At 26.8% G+C, this 24,682-nt stretch overlaps 2 protein-coding genes across 7 annotated transcripts; one reads left to right on the top strand and one right to left on the bottom strand.

Moving 5' to 3' along the window:
- On the top strand, positions 1–19,187 carry LOC107438787 (UPF0669 protein C6orf120 homolog). Of its 4 annotated transcripts, none has more exons than XM_071183900.2 (4): positions 1–116; positions 3,913–4,015; positions 9,036–9,096; positions 12,100–19,187. In XM_071183900.2, the coding sequence occupies exon 4, from the start codon at positions 12,116–12,118 to the stop codon at positions 12,668–12,670; it is 555 nt and encodes a 184-aa protein (XP_071040001.1). In that variant the 5' UTR covers positions 1–116; positions 3,913–4,015; positions 9,036–9,096; positions 12,100–12,115; the 3' UTR covers positions 12,671–19,187. The 4 variants fall into 4 exon arrangements, with proteins under 4 accessions (XP_071040001.1, XP_015906648.1, XP_015906650.1 ...); XM_016051162.4 differs by lacking the exon at positions 1–116 and adding an exon at positions 181–358; XM_016051164.4 differs by lacking the exon at positions 1–116 and adding an exon at positions 308–855.
- LOC107438786 (ADP-ribosylation factor-like protein 16) lies at positions 17,520–24,671 on the bottom strand. Of its 3 annotated transcripts, none has more exons than XM_016051160.4 (2): positions 24,422–24,671; positions 17,520–21,783 (listed from the first exon to the last, which is right to left on the bottom strand). In XM_016051160.4, exon 2 carries the CDS (start codon positions 21,745–21,747, stop codon positions 21,241–21,243), a length of 507 nt encoding a protein of 168 aa, XP_015906646.1. In that variant the 5' UTR covers positions 21,748–21,783; positions 24,422–24,671; the 3' UTR covers positions 17,520–21,240. The 3 variants fall into 3 exon arrangements, with proteins under 3 accessions (XP_015906646.1, XP_015906645.1, XP_071039986.1); XM_016051159.4 differs by having other exon boundaries at positions 24,495–24,668; XM_071183885.2 differs by lacking the exon at positions 24,422–24,671 and adding an exon at positions 23,470–23,848.
- Between the last annotated feature and the right edge of the window lie 11 nt (positions 24,672–24,682).

The raw sequence follows: 24,682 nt of genomic DNA, 5'->3' as shown, positions 1-24,682 counted from the left end.
TCTACGCCACCTATAGCCCATTTCAATCACCAATAACGATGAAAACGATGATGGTAGCAGTCAATCAGAAAGGTGTATTTGTTTAAAAAGTTCGTCAGCTAAACAGTTGAAAAAAAGTATGCAATTGATTAATTCAAAATACAATGATATGTTTTTGTCAAATAATCGTTATTATGCAGTATTACTTCATAAATTTTTTTATCTAATTCTAATTCAGGGGCTCTATCTAATTCATATTGTATTGGAATTAAATATACTAATTATATTTACAGACAATATTAAAATGGCAACTTAAAACAATTGGTTTATTGATAATGTTGTCTGCCTCCGGAAAGAAAAGTGAAACAGCATTAAAATTGTAATTTTATCTCAATCTTGTCAAATAATATTTTACAAATCAGCTTACATTTTACGTAATTAAAAAATAATCAATAAACTTCGCATATTTTCTCAGTTTTTAGAAGATTATCTTGAGCTCTTGTAATTTTCCTGTCAAACATCTAGTTTGAGGAATTATTTCTGTCTTATCATTACAGGTGTAAGAAATATGTTTCCCTGTAATCAATGTTCATATTAAAATATTTAGGTTCAATTTATACATACAACCAATTTATATTTATCGAATTCAGAAATATTTCTTATTAACATAGCGAGATGATAATAATTTAAGAGCTTCTTTGCTGTTTTTGAACTGTTATTGTTTATGGTAAAACCCTAAGAATAGTTAATACTTATAGCTTCGATTATTTATTACTGTCAAGTTTATTCTTATCACTGTTGAAAAGGATTCAGTCTGAAGTGAAACAAAATAAAAAAAATTGTATTTTGTCAGTTAATTGATAAATTTCTTTACATGTAAGTTAGTTTTTACATATGTTACAAACATGCTATCATTTTATGCAATATTTCTGAGGTGATACCAAATACTCAGCATAAACTTTTTTTCTCTGGAAATAGTTTTTAATGATTTAAACTTATCTTAGAAAATATGTTACACTGAAATATTCATTAATAATAAATATTATATATTATTATATGAATATTTCATATGAGTATTAATTTGCAGAAAATGAACTGTTTAAAAAGTAAAATATATTTCCAAAATATTTCTGTTTCAAATTTAATGTGACAGTGCAACCATTTGATTTAATTTTGTTGTTAAAAATATGTTAAAATTGAACTTGGAACTAAAAGTTTTTAGTTGGGAAAGTTTTCGTATCCATATTCGCAAGGTCATGGCAACTTCAGAGTAGCGGCTCGCAAGAATTTTTTTTTAAAAAAACAATAAGTAACATTGAAGTGGACCAACTCGAAGGGTATAATTCATAGTCACACTGGAGTAAATCTCTACCTTTTTTTTCTTTTTTCTAAAAGATTTACAAATTTAAAATCAACTTGATTCCTTGGGGATTGTAGTTAGTGGACCAGATTGTTATATGGAAACAATCCTCTCAAATTACATATGAATTTTCAATAAAAAAAGTGAAATTTCTAAGTTAAAGGTTTAGGTCTGTGTTGGTGATGACTAGTTTTTTACTTGATTCATCAGTTAATGGCTTCGAGCAAATTATGGTCACTAGTTTTTCTTCTGATTTTTTTAAAATTCAAATTGTGACAATACAGAATCATTGAGCATGATATGTTGACAATGATGAGTTTAAAAGTCAAACAAATTAATAAAATTTAGATTTTTTTTCCTTGTTCTAGGTTTAAATCAAACATCAGTTCTCTAGTTTACTATTATATCTGTATTTCTCCTACACTAAAACAACGAAAGTGCTCATTTCTTTTTCACAATAATAAGTATATAAGTTTTTATAACCGTGAAAGCGTAAACATATATGTTTACAAAATTCTGAATGAAATTTTTTTTTTCTCCTGTGGGTAAGTCTAAGCTGAAACAAAATGATGTATAAGTTTGAAAGAATTGAAGACCAATAAACAAAGTGTTCTATATTATATTTTAATTATACTTATACTGATTAAAAAATAATAATAATTATATTCCATGTTATTGATACTCATCGAACCATTAGTATTAGTTGTTTTGTTTAACATATTAAGTAGGTACATGGCAGTGATTACAGAATCGCTCACATTTAACGAATGAAGGGGCACTCCCTTCTAAGATTACAATTTTTCCCTCAATATTTGAGTAATTAAATTTACATTAAAAAAAAAATTTTTTTTTGTGTCTGAATTCTAAAAAATGAGAGAAAAAAAAAGCCTCAATTTCAAATGAGCCTTTACATTTTCTTGGTGAAAGCTATTACCAAATCATCACTTACTCATCTCCCACAGAGAAAATATATGTTCCTATTGCTGACTGATGGGGAAAATTCTTGGTTTGGTCAGAGCAAACAAAATCAGGGCTGGGTTTTTGCCGTCAAAAACTGGTTTTTGACATGACAGTGGTAAAAACCGTGTTTTTACCGGTAAAAACTGTCAAAAACCTACTGTTTTCTTTAATTTATGCCATATAGCGGATAATATATTATTTTCACGTAATTGCCTTTATAAATGAATGTTGTAAATGATTGCTATTGATTTTTCAACTATATACATGTATTCTTATAGAAGGATATACATTCATACAGAAATATTGTAATATACTTATTGAAAATAGTGATACTTACTTTTAGCATAATAGCTTGATTTGCAAAGGATTCAAAATTTTGCACTTCTTAATTGTTAGAAATAAACAAACTAAGGAAAGAGCTTGGAACTATTAATAAATTCAAGAACTAAAAAGAGTTTAAAATTTGGCATTACTTAAATATAGAATTAAGCTAAACAAAACTTTCAAAACTTGTAACTACTTACAAACTCTAAGTCAAGAATTACTGCTATTTTGTCAAGTTAAAAACTTTTATTCAGTTGAAAAAGCACTATAAACAAAACTGAATTACAAACAAAATTACATGTTTAGTAGTCGGGGTCACTGTGCCGAAGCATACGATAGCAAGTGACTAATTTTGCACATTTTTCATTGCCCAGTCGATTTCTAAGTTTAGTATAAATGAGTCCAAAATTTGAGAAGATTCAAAATTATTTTACCAAATACTTATAAATTATTTTACCAAATACTCAAAATTATTTTACCAAAACTATGGGTTTTTGACATGACGGTAAAAAACGTCATGTGTCAAAAACTTGCCAACCATGAACAGAATTTAAAAAAAAGTCAGTGAAACATATTAAAAAAAAGTCAGTGAAACAGAATGAAAAATATACCATTAAATGAGATATAAATAATTTACAGATAGACAATTTCTTTTATACATTTTATTTTAATTTTAAATTAATTTGAATCATGAAGTTAAATTGCAAGTTCAAATTCTTGATTGCCATTTTATGAGGTTCAGGTAATTCAAACCTGGTTGGTATATACATATATAGTACAATTTTTTCTCTTATTAGGAGTGAGTCCCCCCCCCCCCCCGCACACACTCTTGAGATACTTCTGCAGTCACTGGTACATGGGGTAAAGTGGGTATATGTTATTTTCTCATCTATTAAAACATCTATTTTCTCCTCTTAAATTGCGGTAATTTATATAATATTTTTGAGACATTCACTGGGATTGTGGCAAACATTTTTATATAAGTATTAAAAACTGATAAAAAATTTAATGTTTACGAGCTATTTTTTTATGATCAACTTATGAAGTATGTTAGTTAAAGCTATTGAACTTTTTTCTAATATCATTAAAAACTTATAAAAATAACTAATTTTAGTCCAGCCTGTTAGAGGGATATCTGAAAAACAGATTTATATAGCATTTGTATTGTGCATTTTGTATTGTACCTAATCTTTTTCAAATTTCAATTTAATTTTTGATATTTACTAATGTTAGAGCAATAAAATTAGTTTATAAATTTTATTTTTAAACCATTTATTTTTAAATTTCAGAATTTTTTTCAACACGTTCTCTCCTTTCAAAGTTGGTGAGACAGAGTTTATTCCATTGATTAATAGGCTAGAGAGAAAAATGTTTGGAAATTTGTGGTCTAAGGTAAGAAAAAAATTATCTTCAGAAAGAGTTTCTTTAAGCAAAATGAATTTTTGCCTTGTTGGAATTACAGAAAATTTAAGTTATATGAAATCATTATAACAATTTGTGCATAATTTTGACACCAATGCAATGTAATGGTATATATTTACAAAATTCTTTAATTATGTATTTAAATATTTTGTTTCTAAATATATTCTTAAGAAAATTGAAATAAATAATGTTATTATGTAAAAAGTTTTCTTTCCTGGGTTTATATATTTTTTAATCACAAATCTGATTATCATAATAAACAATACAAATGGGTATTTCCTTATGATTTATTAAAAACATTCAAGTAAAATTTTTAAAAAAAATTTTGAATTGTAAATTGTTAGGTAAATACTACTGAAATTTTAAATAGCTATAATAATAATACCATATTATTATTCATATTTACAGAAGATCTTTATAATGCAAACCTTAAAGCCTGGGGCTATGGGTTTTATGGAATTATGTGTTATATATATCATTTCACTTACATGGTGCGTAGCATTTTTTAAAGGTGCTTATATTCGTTTTTTTAAAAGCCCTTAAAGGTGCTTTTTTCAATGCTAGTGATTTTAAAAAGTGCTTAATTTCCCCTTTTTTGAAAATGAGATATTTTTCTTTACGATGTTGATTTTCGCCATGTATTATGCAAAAGTGGGCTTTTCACATTGTTCTATTCAACGTTATTCACAATTAATTCAGCCACAATCTATTTCTGCATACTGTTGGTTCATAGCGTATAAAAACACCAATCATTTTACATGTTTGATGAAATACTTGCCAGTCCGCATGTGCATATACTGAGCTGGGTTCGGTGAGATTATTGCCCTCTCATGTGCAGCTCTGCTGAATTTTGCAAGATATTCTCAATTTCATTTCTTTTTCCATCCTCTGATATCAAACTGAAAAATCTCTTGATCAATTTATAATGGCTAATATAATCAAGAAAAGCATTCTTTGTCAGAAACTAGTTATTTTATCATGATCATGTAAAGTCTTTGAAAATTATTTTACATTTTGTTAATGTACATAGTGCTTAAAAATATTTTTTGAGTGCTTAAAAAGTTCTTAAAAGGTGCTTGTTTTTTGTTGAAAGATTTGGTTACACACCCTGACTTTTCTTTAAAGTTACCTACTAAAAAACTAAACTAAACTCAGTGGCACGACAGCCCTTAGAGGGCCAAGGCCTATTGTGCCCATTCCAGTTTTCTTGGGCTCTTGGGTGCAGGAGCAGATGTTCCTGTCATGTGGTCAGCTGAACGCGGAACCCCCAGTGTTTAGTTCCCAAGCATGCTTGGTACTCATTTATCGACCCACTGAAGGAATGAAAGGCCGAGTCAACCTTGCCTGGCCCACGGATCTAACCCAGGACCTGTTGCACAGGAGCGCGAAAAACTAACACTCAGCCACCGGTCGTCAAAGTTACCTACTAAATATGGCAATATTTGTCTGGAACAGATCAATCTTAAAATGCTTTATAATAATTTTTAGATACAAATACTTAAAAACAACCAAATATGCACTTAACCTTTTGCTTAGGGCTGATACAAAAAGTGGACCAAAATGACAGTCTTCAGCATGCTAAACGCTGTAAGCAAACATTTAAGTATTTATTATTTACCGAAAAAAATTGAAATTTTCTGCAGGATTAGAACTAACAGGAAACAAATCAATCAATTTTGGTTTACATGCTTTTGAAATTTTAACTTCTTAACAAATATTTAAAAAAATAATGTAAAAAGTTAATAGTTCTTGCTTAGTTATTGAAATTTCTTAACTGCAAATTTCATTGTTTACCCCCACGAAGCTTGTGTGGTTCATGGAGAATTGCATTATATAGGTCTACGATACTAACATAGGCTGCCATTTTGATGTTACTTTTTTACGTCGCAAACCTGATGAACATGATGATAAATAAATTATAAATCCTAAATGTGCTTCATTATAATTCATATTCATGAAACTCAGCTTTGGACAACAGTTTTTTTTTATGCTCAACTGCACTTTATATACTGCTGAAAAAAATCCCATATTATACTTCAGTTACATATAAAGTCAGTAATTTTGGTTTGTTTAAAAACTAAAATTTTTATCCATTTGTTACTTCTAATTATTTGATGAGTTATTTAAAAAATTTGAAATGTAACTTTCATCCTCACCATAAGAGAGGAAGAATCTTTAAAAGGTTTGATCATCATAAGTTTTGATTATCTTCAATAAAATCAATAATCCATGTAATAAAAAGAATGGAGTTATCAAATCACTGCATAAAATTGTTACAAGTTTACATTTTACAGGGATTTGATTGGATTAATTGGTTAAACATCTGACCTTCTCATTGAATTTTCATATTATTACAAATCATTTTTTTTATTTTCACAAATTATGCCTAAATTTTCACAAAATAGGTGCCTTTCAGAAAAACCTAAACAGACCCCTGATGTACTTTTTAAATTCTCTATTTCATCTAGTCTTTAAATTTCAATCATGCATTTGTTCCAAAATGGTTGCCATGCATTCAAAGCTATGTATTATAACGAAAAATTATTTTAGTAAGTTAGAGCTCATATTATTACAAATCAATTGAAAATTGTTTGTTTTATTATTTATTATTAACAGTTTGTATTATATAATTGTTTATACCTATATCACAAGATTTTGTAATCAATTGTCATCTGCAGTATCTTTTTTTAAATATCTCCTTTAGCTTTTTTTTTTTTTTTTTTTTTTTGATATGGGATAATTTTGTCTAACTGAACTGACTCATTACATTTCTTGAATACTAAACAATGGTTAAATCCATTGTCTTTTTCTGAAGTATTTCAGAAATTAACCCTTTTTTTTCTCCAGAAAATAAGTAAACGGTAGAGCATAGGCAGGGTTTGTTGATTTAAATCACTATTTAAATCATGATTTAAATCAAATGATTTTTTTAACAAAATCATTGATTAAAATCAAATGATTTTTTTTATATATATTGATTTTAAAAGTTAAAAAACAGTGTTTCAATTATTGATACTTTTGTTATTTTCTTATCTTAGTTTTAAAATTTATTTTAAATAAATTGCTATAAATAATTTTAGTTAACGAAATTACTTTCTTTCTTGATGTGTGTTAAATTCCAACACATTTGAAATTACATTTTTAAAACTCTATTGATTCTTGAGATTGAAAGTAGTACAGATTAAAGTAAACATTTAATGCTGTCTGTCTTAATATAGACTTGCATAGCTATAGAAAGTAATTAATAAACTTGATTTTTTTCAAAAAAAAAAAAAAAAAAATGCAAATAATGTTAATTAAAATTCTACCTTTTGATTGAAAAAGCATGGAATTAAAATCTACATTATATTTTATTGATGTAGGATTAAAAATGAATATTTTAATATAAAAATATATAGATTAAATATTATTTATTTTTTGATGAATGATTACATTTCTAAACACGATCTGTTAAATTTATTTTGTCATTTTAAAAATAAAGAGGGAAAAAAAGAAATCACAATTTTAAATTGAAATTATGGTTTGCTAATTGAAACTTTGCTTTAATAGTTAAAGTACAGGGGTCTATCCAAGCCAAATTTACCTTCACAAATTCAACTTTAGGAAAAACTGTAGAATAATTTCACAAAATATTATTTCTTAAAATTTTATTTTTGTGTCTCGTAAGAAACGATAAATCCATATTTTTTACAATATTTTTGTGTTGAATTTTTAATATAATTTTTTTTTCTCCACAAATTATGTCTAAATTTTCCCAAAATAGGTTCCTCTCAGAAAAACCTAAACAGACCCCTGATGTACTTTTTATATTCTCTATTTCATCTAGTCTTTAAATTTCAATCATGTATTTGCTCCAAAATGGTTGCCATGCATTCAAAGCTATGTATTATAACGAAAAATTATTTTAGTAAGCTAGAGCTCCTAAAATATTGTTATTATATAGGTAGTTTTAATATTAATTTAATTTTGACTCAACATTTATAAACTATTTTTAATCATAAATTAAATTTCTTACCGTGTATTTGAATAAAGATAAAAAAAGTCTGATTTAAATAAAAAAAATCAGATTTAAATAAAAAAAATCACAAACCCTGAGCATAGGTAATACTATTGGTTGTAGAGAGTGATTGCATTCAGTACCTAAAAAAAAAAAAAAAAAAACATCAAGAATAAACTCAACTATTTCATTTGTAACAAAATGCCAGGTTGTCAAGAGGTTTTGGAAAATAAACTTTTGAAATGCTTTGCCATTATGTGTAATTTATCTATGCTTTATTTAAAAATAAATAAACCCCTATGATTGATTTTAAATGCTACTACATGCTGCATAGCATTTTTAAAAAGTGCTTCTTTTCGATTTTTGTTTTTTAAAAGCCCTTAAAGGTGCTTTTCGCATTAGGTGTTTTTAAAAAGTGCTTAATTTTCACTTTTTGAAAATGCAATATTTTTCTTTACCATGTCGATTTTCGCCATGTATGGCGCAAAATCATGCTTTTCATATTGCTCTATTCAACATTTTCACAATTTATTCAACAACAATAAATTTTGGCCTACCGTCAGTCTGGTCCATTGGCTATAAAAGCTCTAATCATTTTACATGTTTGATGAAATACTTGCGTGTCCGCATGTGCGTCTTTTGAGCAGAGGTCAGTGAGATTTTAGCACTCTTATGTGCAATTCTGCTGCATTTTGTGAAATATTCTCAATTTCAGTCTTCATTTTCCACCCTAACATAATCAAGAAAATAGTGTTATGTCAGAAACAAGTTATTTTATCATGATCTTGTAAAGTCTTTGAAAATTATTTTGCATTTTGTTTATATATATATGTGCTTAAAAATATTTTTTGAGTGCTTAGAAAGTACTTAAAAGGTACTTTTTTTTGTAGAAAGATTTGGCTACGCACCCTGTACTAATTAACTTATTTTCGATTTTTTTTCTGGATATTTGTGTTGTGATGTTTTACATCTTACATCTGCTTATTGTTTTAGGTTTTTTTATAATGTTGTGATGTCTACATTTCTCATTCGTAAAGAGAATTTCAATAAAAAAGTAAGATATTAAATGAATATTTTTGTGTTTCATTCTGCTTTTAACATAAATAAATTAATTTTTATTATGTTTGCTATATATATTTATATCTTAATGTGTATGAATATTCTTTTATTATTCAGAGATGGAATAATGAAAAGCCTATTTAGAAACATCAATAATGTAAATTTGAACTTATAAAGTTGTTTTAACCGAACAGTTGAATAAAATTTTTCTTCTTTATATTTATGTTTTAAATTAATATTTGCATGTGCAATATTTCTGATAACTAAAACACATGTCTTTTAAATAATAGAATTATGAAAGGTGAACAGAAGTATTATGTAAATATATTTTATGTAAATATACTTTATGTAAATATAAGTTGATTGAAATTTTTAAATTAAGAAAGCTTGTTTTAAAATTTTAGTATTGAAAGTGGAAATGCATTAGAATTTTGATTATTCAAAACTCTATAATCAGCATACCTCTTTTAATCAAAGTTAATTTTTGATTTCAACAGTGAGCTAGGTAACATAATTCATCTTTATGTGAGGTGTCCACAAAAAAAAGAAAAAAGAAGCACTTTTTGTAAAAAAGATGTCTTAATATTTTATTCTATTTTGGGTTGAAAAATTATCTTAGTTTGAGGTGAGTATTTGGATGAATTTTCAAGTTTGTATTGTGCAGGTCACCCTGAGGATGTTTATTCTATCAGGAATTTTGAATTACCTATAATATTCTAGAAAAAAAAGAAAGAAAAAAAACTTAAATTTAATATATTTCATATGTTTTGCTGTTTTAGAAACCCTGGTGTGAAAAAGGTTTCTAAGAAGCAAAACATGTACCTTAGAGTAGAAAAGTTGAAAATAATTGGGAATAATGTTTTTTGGTTAAATATTCAAACAAAAATTTTAGAATGTTTACTTATTATAATTAGTATCTTAGTTTGTTATGCATTATAAAATACTATTATATATGAAAATAAAATTATTTTAAAATACAATTATTTTAAAATACAATTTACAAAGGTAATCTCTGTTTCATTTCAATTTCATTCTTCTGAAAGTAATAGAGGAGTAATATTAATCCTTGAAACTGTTTTTAAGGATTAATTTGCTAAGGAATATAAATCAATGAAATTAATTTCGAAAACCAATGAAGTCAGTGAATGGTTTAGAATTAGATGCTGCTCTGTACAAATGGTTTAGTATTATTGTCTGGGGCAGTAGTTCAAGAGTTAATTTTAAAATGAAATAATTTTGATCCTATTTGATTAAAAGACATTTATTACCTAGTCACATTAAAATCAATTTTAAATAACAATTATTAAAAATAAACATTAATTTTCAGAATTTATTGATGGAAATAGATTAAAACACAATGTTATAATTTGAATGTATCGATTATCCAAATTAGGCCTCATCCCAATGTCTTCTTATAATTGATAGTTTATTACATATGTAAAATGTGCAAGAAACAATGGCGAATTGATACATAATATCATATGTTGTAAAATTTATTTGAGTTATTTTTATACTACATTGTTGTTTCATATTATTTATAAGTTACATTTGAGATCCTTCAAATGTTTTTGCATTTAAGGAGAACTATTTGCTTATCTATTTACGTTGAAAAAAAAAAAGATTCATTTCTCTTTATTGGAAAGAATTACTTTTGTTAGAAATCAATTACAAAAAGGAATTTACTCTGAATCAGTACATCTTTTTTTAATAGAATTAGATTTTTAATCCTCAAAATATGCAGGGTATCCACACTTTGCTAAATAATAATCTCAACATTTTCTTATAGTTATTTATAATTTTTTTACTATTAAATTGTTATTATAATAATGATTAAATGTATTTTTAATGTATACAAAATTTTAAACTGTGTAAATTTAAAGTTCAAACAGATTCAGACAAAATTTGAATAGGAAGAGAGGAATAAACATTTAATTTGATATTTAATTTTTCATGCGATATGAAGTTCATTTTTTTTACAATGCTTTGGCTTTTGTTTCATTTCAATTAAACTGTAAATTACACTACAGTAAGTAAATGTACATATTTAAATTATGTAAAAATTTGTATAATAAAGTTATTGGTATTAATACAAAAGAACTTTCTATCATTGTTAATTAATAAATAATTTTAATTTATGGTAGTCATAATACTGTTCTTCATTTCTAGTTAGCACTTGTTAAAAATAAGAAAATTTTACACCGACTTTTTATTTCTTTAAGTATATAAAAACATGGTGCATAGGGTTTTTAAAAAGTGCCTAAAGGTGCTTCTTTTCGATTTTTAAAAGCCCTTAAAGTTGCTTTTCTCATTAGATATTTTTAAAAAGTGCTTAATTTTCCCGTTTTTGAAAATGAGATTTTTTTTCCTTCACCATGTCGATTTTTTCCACGTATGATGCAAAATCGTGCTTTTCATATTGTTCTATTCAGCGTTTTCACAATTCATTAAACAACAATCAATTTTGGCCTACCGTCTGTCCGGTCCATACTGTATGAAAGTGCTAATCACTTTACATGTTTGATGAAATACTTGTGAGTCCGCATGTGCGTCTTCTGAGCAGAGGCCGGTGAGATTTTAGCACTCTTATGTGCAATTCTGCTGCATTTTGCAAAATATTCTTAATTTTAATCTTCATTTTCTGGCTAATATAATCAAGAAAATAGTGTTTTGTCAGAAACAAGTTATTTTATCATGATCATGTAAAGTCTTTGAAATTTATTTTGCATTTTGTTAATGTATATAGTGCTTAAAAATATTTTTTGAGTACTTAAAAGGTGCTTATTTTTGTTGAAAGATTTGGCTATGCACCTTGAAAAACTAGAAAACTTTGGCATTGTTTTCTGATTAGTTGCTTTTAAATACTTTTTTATCATTATCTAATGTTTCTTTGTGAGTGTACCTAATTAAAAATTTTATGAGCTTCATTCATACGTATTCTATGTTAATATTATATTTTCTTTGAGAATCAAATGTAATTCTTTAAAATTATATTTTTTAGGTTCACAATTCTTATTATGATGGGTAAAGCTAGGCTTGTTTTATTTTTCTTGTTTCTTAATGGCATAATTTATGCCTGTGCTGAACATTTCCATGAGACTCTCCTCGGGGCTGTTGGTGGCGGAAATTATTCATATTACAGACTTTCTCATACTGGTACAGTAGTACTTCAACTTAACTCACTTGAAGGTGACGCTGATTTATATGTGTCATCTGGTAACCTGAAGCCAACATATGACATTGAGAATCACGAGTGGCAATCGACGACCTGCGGCACAGAGCATGTTCGTGTTGCCTCACACTACGAACGGCCACTCACTATTGCTGTGTACGGCCACCCCTCTCATGAAATCAGTTTGTATGAGCTAAAAATAGATGTATATGAAACAAGTGCAGATGAAGAAAGCATCTTCGATGAAGTCAGTTACCAGGATGACAAGCCAAATTTTAGCAAACCAACATCCATACCCAATTTAAATGGAAAAGACGAACCAGAGTATGAAGAAAAGTCGGTTTTTTGGACGTTGCTTTGGCGTATCTTACATGTTCTTCTTGATTTATTAGTAGATTAAGGCTGTTTCTGCTTAATGTTAGAAAATATGAAAAATTCTATATGCACATCATTTTCTATATAACCAGGTTTTTCAAATACTTCTGTAACTTACAAACTATTCTTGTCATAATATTACTTGTATCCTTAAAAATATGTCAGTATTTACTAAAAATTATTTCAAAATTTTAAACAAAATGCAAATTTTAAAGGAAATAATCTTCTAAAAATTGTAGGTTTCATATTTGATGACATATTCAAAATTGTATATTGTGCCTTTTAGTGGTTATTTTAAGTAATTCATTATTGAAAATTACTGATAATTAGTTTATAGAAATAATTATATACAATCAAATTTTCATATAAATTTTTTTTCTCAATTTTGAACATCTCTATAAAATTTTAAATTTTTATAATCTTTAAACTTCTGTCTAATATGATATAATGTACTAAAATATTTTTTAGATAAAAAATTATGTTACAACTACAAATTGCCAATTAACAATTACAAAGCAACATATTTTATATAGAATCTGTGCATATTTTTATATACAGAGCGCTTACTAAAGTCTGTATTGACTTTTTTAACTTTTACACTTTTTCAACTATAGTTATCAAAAGTTGAATATAGGTATAGTAAAGTGGTTACATAATGCAAGATAAAACTACTCAAAGAAGCAACAATAAAAAACTGTGAAGTTAGCTTACAAAATTGTGGAGCAACATGATTTATTACTAATAGACACCTTATTAAGAAAATGATGTTTAAAATGAGTATTCGCCTATTTGTTATGATTTCCTGTATCTTATACTGTTTTCCCTTATCTGATACTGTTTTTCAGATGGAATACTAATCTGCAATTTTCCACCCAGTGATGCTATATGTGATCTCATCTTGTACTATATACCCATTTTACTATACCTAAACATGACTACTGTAACTATTGATGGACCATTCAAAAGTTAACTAGACAGAAATGGAATTTAGTGGGCTCCTGTATAGATATACTTTATATTTTAACATTAGAAGGAAACAGCCACAGACAGTTTTGTTTAATTGTTGGATATAAGAATGTATTGTTGTCACTGAGCTTCCATGACTAGGTTCCTTTTTTGTGTTCAAAATCTGATTAGTCATGATTAATTTTCTGAAGTTATTAACTTAATTAATAGTTAATTTTCGTTCGAACATCTATATGTTAATTTAATGTGTACTGTATTGCAACAAATAGAGCAAGAATTATTCTATCATCTAATTTGTATTTGTTTGGATTATCTATTAAGTTTGCGTGAACTAAGTATTTGGTGCTTTTGTGATATTTCTTATTTTGTTTTAACTGTTTATTCATAATCCAATACTATAAATCAAATACAATGAAACCTTCAAGGAAGACCACCTCTGTGTAGCCACCTCCTCTATATGCGACTATTTATGGAAGGCACAGAATTTTTTCCATAGTCTCTGTGTTGAAGAAAACTTTTGGAAATCCAACACATTGTTTTAGTGGAGACCATCAAAACCTACCCAGCCACTGGGCATACCTTTGTACCAAATTTGGAAAAGGTCAAATTGGGAAACGTGAAAAAATATCAAAACAAAAAATATTAACAAAACAAATAGATTCAAAATATTTGTGAGTGGCTCTTATTTAGAGCACTAAACACATGCACTAAGGTTTATTTTTAGAGTTGAAAATTGAATTAGAAGAAAAAGTTCTTTTACAAATAACTGAGCATCTCAAGCTAACAAACACCTTCTCATTTTTTAAAGTTAACTAATTTTTATGATATAAAATTAAATGCAAACTTAAACAAAAAACATAATTGTTTATTTATTTAAAATAGTTTTATCATTCATAATTTGTAATATACATAATTATATCAGTAATAGTCATTTATGTTGACGCTAAATTTTGTTCAGTGATCTGGTTTTCGTGACGCCAAGAAAAGTGGTATTTTCGCACTAAGAAAATGACACTGAGTAAAATTAAAATTGCTTGCGAAAAAACATGTACCTTTGATAACATTTTGAAGTCAATGAAGGTAATTCCTAAGAACGACCAGCCTCTGTTAACGACAATTTTACTGTGGAGCAGAGAGTGGTCACTCCCAAGAGGTTTCACAGTACTTAACTGTTCACACTTATCTAATTTCATGTAATCTGCATGAAACCAAATTTTTTAAATTATATATAATTAAAAATGACTAAGTTTACTATTTATTCATAAACTAAATATTTAACAGTTCACACTTATATAATTTTGTTTAATTGCATAAAACTAAATTTTTTACATTCTATTTCATTTAAAATTACCAATTTAATTGTTTATTTATAATCCAATATTATAAACCAAATATTTAACTGCCCACACTTATTTAAGTTTGTGTAATCTGCATGGAACTAATTTTTTTAAAATTATATTTTATTAATTAGTAATAGTTGTTTTTAATTTTTCTAGATTATTGCTTTTGTTATACTTATTCATTTCATTTATATAAAAAAATTAAACAACAACACTGCATGAATATTTTATATTCTTCTGAATATGCTTAAAATTCAGAAGTAGTTGAATTGTACTTTTTATATAAAATATTAGAACAAAAAAAATTTAAGAAGTAACATATTTTTCATGTTGTAATATGTTATGTGAATTGCTCAGTAAATTTTAACATTCTTAATTGAGCATTTTAACACGTCCTTCAGTAAAAGTTATGTAATCTCTGATGAAAATTTTAGCTATTTGTGATTTATAAAAACTTAATCTAGTCAGAAAGATTTTCTAATAAAACATGGTTTGTTTTAATAAGGTTATGAATTACAGTGAAATCAGTATAAGTTGACCTCTTGTGGTACATTGTTTTAGTGGTAAGCTTAATTAAGAGGAGGATTAATATATTTTTTTATAATTTCTTATATATTACCAATGAAAATATATGCAATAAAAATGTTGACTTTTAAATTTTATTTAGTGAGCACTCAGTATATCTCACACAATTAGATTAATTACCTGAATCAATTTTTATTTGTTACATAAATTTAATACTACTAAACTGATTAGATTAAAAAACAAATATGCATATTTTGTTAGTGATGCATGTCAGTTATTTAATATGAATATATTTTTTGTTTAAATATCCATACAGAAAAACATTACAGTTAAAATGTACTATATTACATTAATTCATACATTTTAAAATTTATCTTGTTATGCTTGTAAACTTATTTGTTACAAAAATATTTTCTTATTGTTGTTAGGATAAAAAGACTAAAAAACAACAAAATACTAAAAAAATAAAGAGATTAAAAGAATATGTAAGTCTAATAATTTCCCCATATGATCAGCTTATAAAGAGGTTTAGGTAATCTTTCAATATTTTTTTTACAGTTTCAATGAAATTCTAATGCATAAAATAAAATAATAGAAAATTTCACAAAAAAACAAATTTTTTTTTTGGCCAATTCATGAATGACATTTCTTAAAAAACTTGATTTATTTCAGTGGTCAACATACTAGATAGGCAGGTGGTCAGGTACCAAAGGTTTTGCTCTTTTATGTTATTTAAGATAAATTTGGTTTTTTCTTAATAGCCTTTAACTTATAAAGAAGTTTAACTTAATACGTTTCACTGTACATGCAATAAGTGAATGTAATTTTTTTCCAATTATTCAGCCCATTTCATTTTCAATATTATACTGTTGATTTTCATCTCTTTTGACCATTATTCACGCTGATCATACACTCAGGGTGCAAAATCTGTAGCTCAGGATCCAAATGTAGCTCTTATTTTCTGATCAACAGTAATCTGAAAACTACACTAAATGTTATATTTCTTTAAAATTAAATTTAGGAAATGTGGAGCTACTTATTCAAAATGTCACAGTATATATTTAAATATATGTACTCAAGAATTTATTTAAAAATAAAAGGTGTGATTAATGTATATAGTAATAAAAAAATCTGAATGGAAAGGTTAGAAACCTGTTATAATTCAATTTTATTAAAGAATAAAACAAGTCCAATACATTTAACTTTGGAAATACACAAAATTATGTATTTGTTGTTACATGCTTTGGAAGTTATGTTTTATTATGGGCATCTTCTTTTTATTTTAATAAAATTAGACTTGTCAATGAAAGGATAAAGATTAATTGGCATCAGGAATTTGAAAATTAATATAATTAATTCTCTTCCAGCTGCCTTTCTCTAAAAAAGGGTGTACTCCCATCCCCATAGAAAGCTGTATGCAATTTTATAAATGTTTTAAATTACTACATTGTAGACACTTTTTAATATCTTTGAATATTTAATATTATTTCTATTGGCTATCGAAACTTCTATCGATAATTTGTAGCAAATATTATAAATCAATTTTTGTTTTAATTTAATTTGTTATACTTGTCAGATTTATTTATACAATTGAACTTTTTAAGAAAACTTAATGATGCATGTATAATCAGATATTGAAAGAATGTTTCATGATATTTAATAAAAAGTTTGAGATTGATAATACAAATGATAAATGCTTTTTTTTTAATCATACCACATTAAATCAATTAATTTTAGATCAACCCAATTTTTTTTATTTTAATTAAATTTGGACCAAATAAGGGACTTGTGAAATATGAGTTTTATTAAAAATGACAAACTTGCATACAAGCAGATTATTGCAACTTTTTTCCTAATTTAAGAAAAAATTCAAACGCCATTGGGGAAACTAAGAATTAGACTTTTCACCCTAATCACTATATGATGGCATTGGTCAAATTTCCTAGACCAGTGTTTCCCAAAGTGTGGTATGCATACCCCAAGGGGTACAGGAACAGTTTAGCTGGGGTACGCGTTCTTATGCAAAATATCTAGCAACAAACGAAAATCTCAAAATTTTTTATTTAAAAACAAAGCTAACCATGAAAATTTACGATTACTTATTTTTCTATTGGCTATTTTTTGCAGAGTTAACCGTTAATAATTAGTGATGTCAACAGCCAGTTGTGATTTTTAACTTTTGTGCAGTCTTTTTTAAAGTAAAAAATACATTATTTTTTTTATTAGGGGTACACAAAAGACATAAGTTTGGGAAACACTGTCCTAGACCATCAGACTTAACCTTTGACCTCAGAACATATACCTTCATAAAATAATGTAAGAAAAAGAAAACATTTTAAATATTTTTCATGTCCAAATCCTCTTTTCAAGTTAAAAAGAAAGGGAAATAGAAAGAAAATTATTTGTTACTTATAAGCACAATTTTGCTATTCAATTTATGTTTATGACTGGAAATTCTCTAATGCACAATTCAATTCCTAGCATTTGTTATGTGATTTTTTTTAATGCACTTTTTTATATGCATTTATAAATTTTGATTTTTATTCCTTTTATGTCTCATTTAGAATTCCTATAATAATCTAAATTCAATTTTGAAGCTAATAAAATGAGTAAAAAGTATAGTTTATTTAGATATTTATGAAGAAAATTGTAAATTATTGAACATAATTTTAATAATTTAAATTATTTTTTAAATTATCTTACTGAATTTTGTTCGAAAACTATTTTAATGTTTTTGTCTATAATATTAATAACACTGTCTCTATATCTCTCATAATGTCTCCTTATACCCATAAATTTCTTATGTATTCTTGTTTTATATTTGGAATCCATTCAAGAGTGAACAAGATTTCTTTATAGTCTAATTTTAAATTTTGAAACGATACAAAATCATACAAAATGTTTATTAAAACTACATATTTTTTAGATATTTCATTACTACATTGAGGTAAATCAACGTGAAGTTATGTGAAGTTCGCATAGAGAGTGAAACAATTTGAAATATATCTATATATCCAATGTGTTTTAAGTGTACTAAGTTATCTTGTGTGTTTCAGCAAATCAATTAACCATACTTATTGAGAGTAAAGATACATTTTGTATCCCGTGAAACTTTGGGTTTCAAAATAATTTTGTCTAGAATTAAAACTTTGTCTTGTTTTAATTTTAAAATATTCTTAATATCACTAAATTTTGAGATAGAAAATAGTGAGTTCTTTTGATTTTCCTTGCAGTGGTAAAAGGAAAGAATTTTAGTTTGATTTTTGTTCATTGATTTAATCAGATTGGCTAACTTTTCTTATAACAAAATATAGCTTAATCTTTGGTGCTTCCTAAAATATTGTTTTTTTTCTCTCTCATTGAAATAAGAAACAATATGGTGATCTTAAATATAAATTTTAACTTTTGTTAGATATTTATTATAGCTCTTATGTTTTTAAGATATCTTATTGTTTTTTTGAATTGAATTTTAATACTGCCAACATAAATTTATTTTTATAAATAGACTTAAAAAATGTAGTTCATGTTGATACTGATATTTAAAAGTTGGTATTAAATTGACTCATTCAGTCAATCAAAGTATACTTCCATTAATTAAAACATTATTTTAATAAGATAAGACTTTTAATATCAAAATATTGTAAAATTGATTGTTGAAAAAATTCATAATGTGTGGATAAAATTGTGAATAAAGAAAATTTTCTCAGCAAATGCTGTTCAGTCTTTTTTTTTTTTTTTTTTTGATTTAAAAAAATTAACATGCTTTTTTTCAGTCATTTGTGTGCTTCACTGATGTATAATATTTACCTTTTAGGAAATTTTAAATGTTATAAATCACTTATGAAGTGTTTTTCTTAGGTGACTAAAATTTTGTTGCAAAAAAAGGAGAAAAAAAAAAGGTTTTTTATTTTACTTTCAGAGGTGCTAGCTAAGAAGAGTTTTGAATTTTTGTCATTTGTAACTAAATTTTCTACTCATTTATTCTAAACATAATAAATAAAAATGAATTGATAGGAATAAGAAATAAAAAAAAATTCATCTTTCAACAAGCTATTTTTAGACTTGTCAAGAATGAAAGAGGCTACACATAAGACTTACAAAAAAAAAAAAAAAAAAAGATTGTTTTTTTTTTTTTTCAGTTTCTTTTCCAAGCAAAAATTTGGAAATGAAGTAAACAATTTCAGTGTTGTATATTTTTTTAATTTATCATCTTTGCTTACTTTTTATTCACATTAGTAAATTTATACACAATTTTATTACTGTTATATACATAGAATTAAGTAGTATACACACTTTAAATTTTAAATGAAATTGAATTTTGTAAACACTAACTGCATATTGCTGTATTATTGTATTTCTGACTACTGATAGCTTAGTTTGGAAAGTTAGCACCTCTATATTTTTATATATATTTTATAATACATATTTTACAAACAACTTTTATTAGCAATAGCTAGCAGTATCAGTTCTTTTTTTTGTTGCAGACTATGCCAGGTTATTGTAGACTTTCACAAGTTGACATTGAAACATGCCTAGCAAAAATTTTGAATAAAACAGTGACACTTTTTCCTCCTGCTCTAACATTCAACTTTCTTGTCCTGTCAGGCATATTTCCTGTTAGCAGCATGCATACAAAATTTAATGCAAAAGATGCTCCTATAACATGAACTAGCTGGAAAGGTAGGCAATTATACCAAAAAGCAGTGAGAGAAGTGCAAGAGAACTGGTTCAAGTGACTGTTTGACTAAATTATATAATAATTACATAATACCAATGTAATATATAATATATATAATAATCACATAATAATTTACATAATACCAATGCCACCAAAAATTACTTTAAAATAAACTGCAGACAATTTACTTAATTTTTAAAGAAATGTAAATGACTAAATATTAGAAAGCACCGAGGTTTCGACCAAGGACTCTGCCATTTAGTGATCTACCACACAGTTCCAAATGAAGGAAAATATAAAAATTCCCTAATGTGAAAGAAACATAATTCAGTGAGTGACAAAGGAAACAATAAAAATGAATAAATATGACAACCGAAGCTGACGTCTTCAGGGGGAGCCAGCTCCGGAAATCATAAAAGTAAAACCTTTTCTATCGAGAGAGCATGACAAATGTCTAAAATTGCTCTCTCTGTACCCCAAAGGTTTTGCCTAAGTCCAGGAAAAGAATACAATATAAAATACATAAAGCAAATACAGAAGTATAAAAACAATACATAAGAATAATACGCACAAAAGCGTATTGTTCTTATGTATAATACGTAGAATTATGTTAAGAATAATACATAGAAAAGGTTTTGCTTTCATGACTTCCGGAGCTGGTACCCCCTGAAGACGACTGCTTCGGTTGTCATATTCATTCATTTTTCATTGTTTCTTTTGTTTCAATTCCTTTTGGATTCTCAGCTGTTTAGTGCTTTTTTCCACAGGAAGTATTATTTTTAATTGCTTTAATTATTTTGAATTCTTTTCTTAAGGTTCAGTGAGTAACATTAGAGGATTGGCACATTTGACACTACTGTGGTTTTGTTGAAAAACACCATGACTTATCTTGTAGGAAACGAGATGTTTCGTGTATTTTACTGTTATCTAGTGGAAACTTGTCCAATAATTACTTGGAAAAAATACTATGGGCAAAATATAGTTATTTTAATTTCAAATTACTAAATTTATAAAAGTGTTTTAATACTTATTTTATACCTAAAATGTATCAATTCAGTTAATATAAAAATCAAAATTTATTTAAGATCAAAATTCTTGTAACCATTGTTTGATATCTTTTAACCCTTTACCAGTTAAACAACTGGATTCTATAACTTCAATGTTCTGTTTAGCATGAAGACAAATATCATCAAGTCTTAATAAATATTTCATTTCTGAAATAGTTGTAGATACAGTAATATCTGTTTTGTTCAAAATGATAAGAAATCTTGCATTTTGAAGTGAAGGATGCTTTAATGCTTCTAACAAAAGTATTGTAGCACAACTTATTTGTTGCAAATTAGAACTGTCTACTAAAAATAAAACTCCTTTACATCCATTGTAATGCATGGGCCATATTGCTGCCATTGTTCCACCTAATTCACTAATCTGAAGTCTCCGTAATTTTTCAAAGACAATCTGTGCAATATTCACACCTACTGTGGGAACAGTTGAAAATACTTCATCAAACATATTACAATAAATGTCCTTTTGCTGCAATCTACGCAGTAGCAATGTTTTGCCAACATTTTTTGGACCTATGCAGATAATCATTTTCTTTAAATTACCTTTATTTTTCAGAATCTTTCACTGAAAAAAAAATGAGTTGAATATAAGAATTGTCAAATATTTAAAATAAGTAATAAAAGAAGTTAATTGAAGTTAGAAACCATATAATTGATATGTTATATAAAGCACAAAACAAAAGATCAAGAATTAAATTAAGTCCGAAGTTTAAATGTCAGGTAAAAGTATTTTCTTTCAAAAGCAGATAGTTCAATGTGCATTTCTTTTTCCTCAATCACACTTAAAAAACATAGGGGAAAATGACAAAATATTAAAAGTTAAGTATTTTCAACTTGAACAGATTTTTGGAATAAAAGAATATTGAAAGCAAGTCTCTTAGGAAAAGCTAAAATTAAACCCATAGAAAAATAAATTCTGGCACTTAGAATAGATAAAGTTGGCCCAAATAAAGAATAAAATAAGTATAAGTACTATTTTAGTTCAAATATTTTTATTCTGGATTGCAGTATGTAGAATGAAGGATAAGCAAAAATAAGATTTAATTAATTGTCAAGTGTCTCATATTGTAGGGGTCAGGCCGATGGGAGATTAGGTCTCCGGTTCAGGCAGAATTTTATATTGTGTAGCAAAATAACTTAAGTTTATCCATAACTTACCGGATGGAAAAATTTACTCCGACCCACCCTTATTAAGGTCTACTTTCTGTTCCGTTCTTCTCAAAAAACTAGAGGATTTATTCTTGCAAATTTTTGCTTTCTTTTCATGTGATTGTTTAGAAATTAATTTTCTTTATTTACATATTTATTATTTCTTTTAAATTATTATGTACACAAATTGTATGTTGGAAAAGAAAAACATGGTTTTAAATAGGCATACATGTCATTATGAGAGAAAGATTTGATTTAAAAGTAAGAAGTTTACTCTTATTAAACCAAAAAGAAAAACATGCTTATATCTAAGAATTGGAACTGTGGTTCTACCCTGAAAGAAATATCAGGGCATTCAAATTTGAGAAGAAATGCCATTTATTGCAAAAGATGTAAAGATGCATGAACTTGAATTGATATTATTTTATTTTATATACGTCGTTGAACAGCTGACCAAATTTTTGAGTTTACGACTACCAATGTTCAACTCCGTAGCATTACAATTTTGAACCTAATCCAGAAGACGAGAACTCCTGGATCAATTATTGGGAGAAATTTGCCTTTGTGGAGGACTTTTTTATGGAACTAATCTGCGATTGCATTACACGGAGAGGAAAACCTTCCACAGTTAGCCTGATAGCATGGGACTCTAATCTATGATTCATCTATCACTGAGGATTCAAAACTGGGTCACCTGATTGGGAGTTGAGCGCTCTATTCCCTGAGCCACCGCGGTTCAATTTGAATTATTTTTTTTATATAACCGCCCTTGAACAGCCAACCTGGGTTTACCACTACCAGTGTTCAATGAATAATTTTTGGCGGGAAAAAACAATTTATCTATTGCTAAAGACAAAAGTATAAGCAGCCAAAATTAAAATAAAGTGTCAACAGTTCTCTAAATTTGATATGCAAGGAAATGAAATTTAATCAGCTAATTATCTGCAAAATTACTTATTATTATTTTTTATCTCTTTCTCATTTTAAATATTTTGAGGAATTTAAAAAGATGAATTTGCATGAAAATTTTCTTTAATTGTCTGAAATATTGGGGGGGGGGCATTTAGAGATTTCTAATTATTAAGGTGGTGAAGACATATACCTAACATTCCCCTCTGCCAGCGATGCCCATGGACATAAGCCTGTGAAGATTTTGGCATCCATACATGCGCCAAAATAATCGTTAACTTTTGGCATTTGTACCAGACAAACTAAGAAATTGGGAGAGGATCAACTCAAAAGGTGTAACTAGTAGCCACTGCAAATCAAACCATTCCATATTTTTTCCAAACTTTTTTTGCACGTTCAAATGACCTATGTTAACTTAGCCACCATCCTTTCTGGGAATACATATCAATCTCAGAAGTTTTTTTTAAGCTTTAAGGGCAAAAGGCTAGGTAACAATAAGAACACATAAGGTTTTCAGAAAACTTTCGGATAGAAACAGTTGTTTTAATAATTAATAGCAATTTAAATGTATAATAATTCAAAATATTAGCATACATACAGATAGTAAGATTAAAATGTCATTTTATGCAGACTTGCATGTTTAAACTATGTTTTTTCCAACTATTTAAAAAACAAATCACGTTGGTTACATTACAAAGTTAATGGGCATTATTTTAGATTCATTGAACTTAACTAAAATTCGGCATTCTTGGAAATGAAATGTGAAGGGAAAAAAAATTCTAAACTTCTCAGAAGCCATGTAGTGTATACAGTAGGTCATCAGCCCATCAACTGTATTTAATGAATTATCCAGTCTGACAACTTTTTTAAAAACAGTTATAATCTTAGAAGTCATAAAATACCATCACAGTCATAAAAAATAAAAAAAATTAGTTAGAAATTTAATGTTTTGAGATAGACATAAAAATAAGATTTATACTGTGACAATAGATTTTTACAGCCTACACTTAATTTAAAATAAGGATATCAGATCTAATTGATGTTAAATTGCCTTAATCACAAGAAATATAATTATTTAATATAAATGTAATAGCAACCACAATTAAAAAGGTGTCACAAAATATTACTGGTAAATTTCATTCAACCTAATAATCCTCATTTTGTTTATAGTTCGAGAGACAGTGGTATACGTTACGCTAAGGAGGAAACTTAACTCACAGAAATGTTAATTCAAAGCTTGACTGTTTATACAATAAGTAAATGATATGAGATTGTTGACGTAATATTAGAAATAAATCCTGTGCCTTAATCTCATCATAGACATGAATATTTTGTTACATATTGTTGCTTAGCAACGATTGTCTCTTTGGAAAATGAGCGGTTAGCTTCTGCCTCTATGATATTAA

This window comes from Parasteatoda tepidariorum, chromosome 3 (genome assembly GCF_982258835.1).
Source record: "Parasteatoda tepidariorum strain Cologne lab strain chromosome 3, Ptep-v5.0, whole genome shotgun sequence".
NCBI lineage: Eukaryota > Metazoa > Arthropoda > Arachnida > Araneae > Theridiidae > Parasteatoda > Parasteatoda tepidariorum.
Note: the sequence above shows the minus strand (reverse complement) of the source record. Positions and strands in the feature narration are given on the sequence as shown.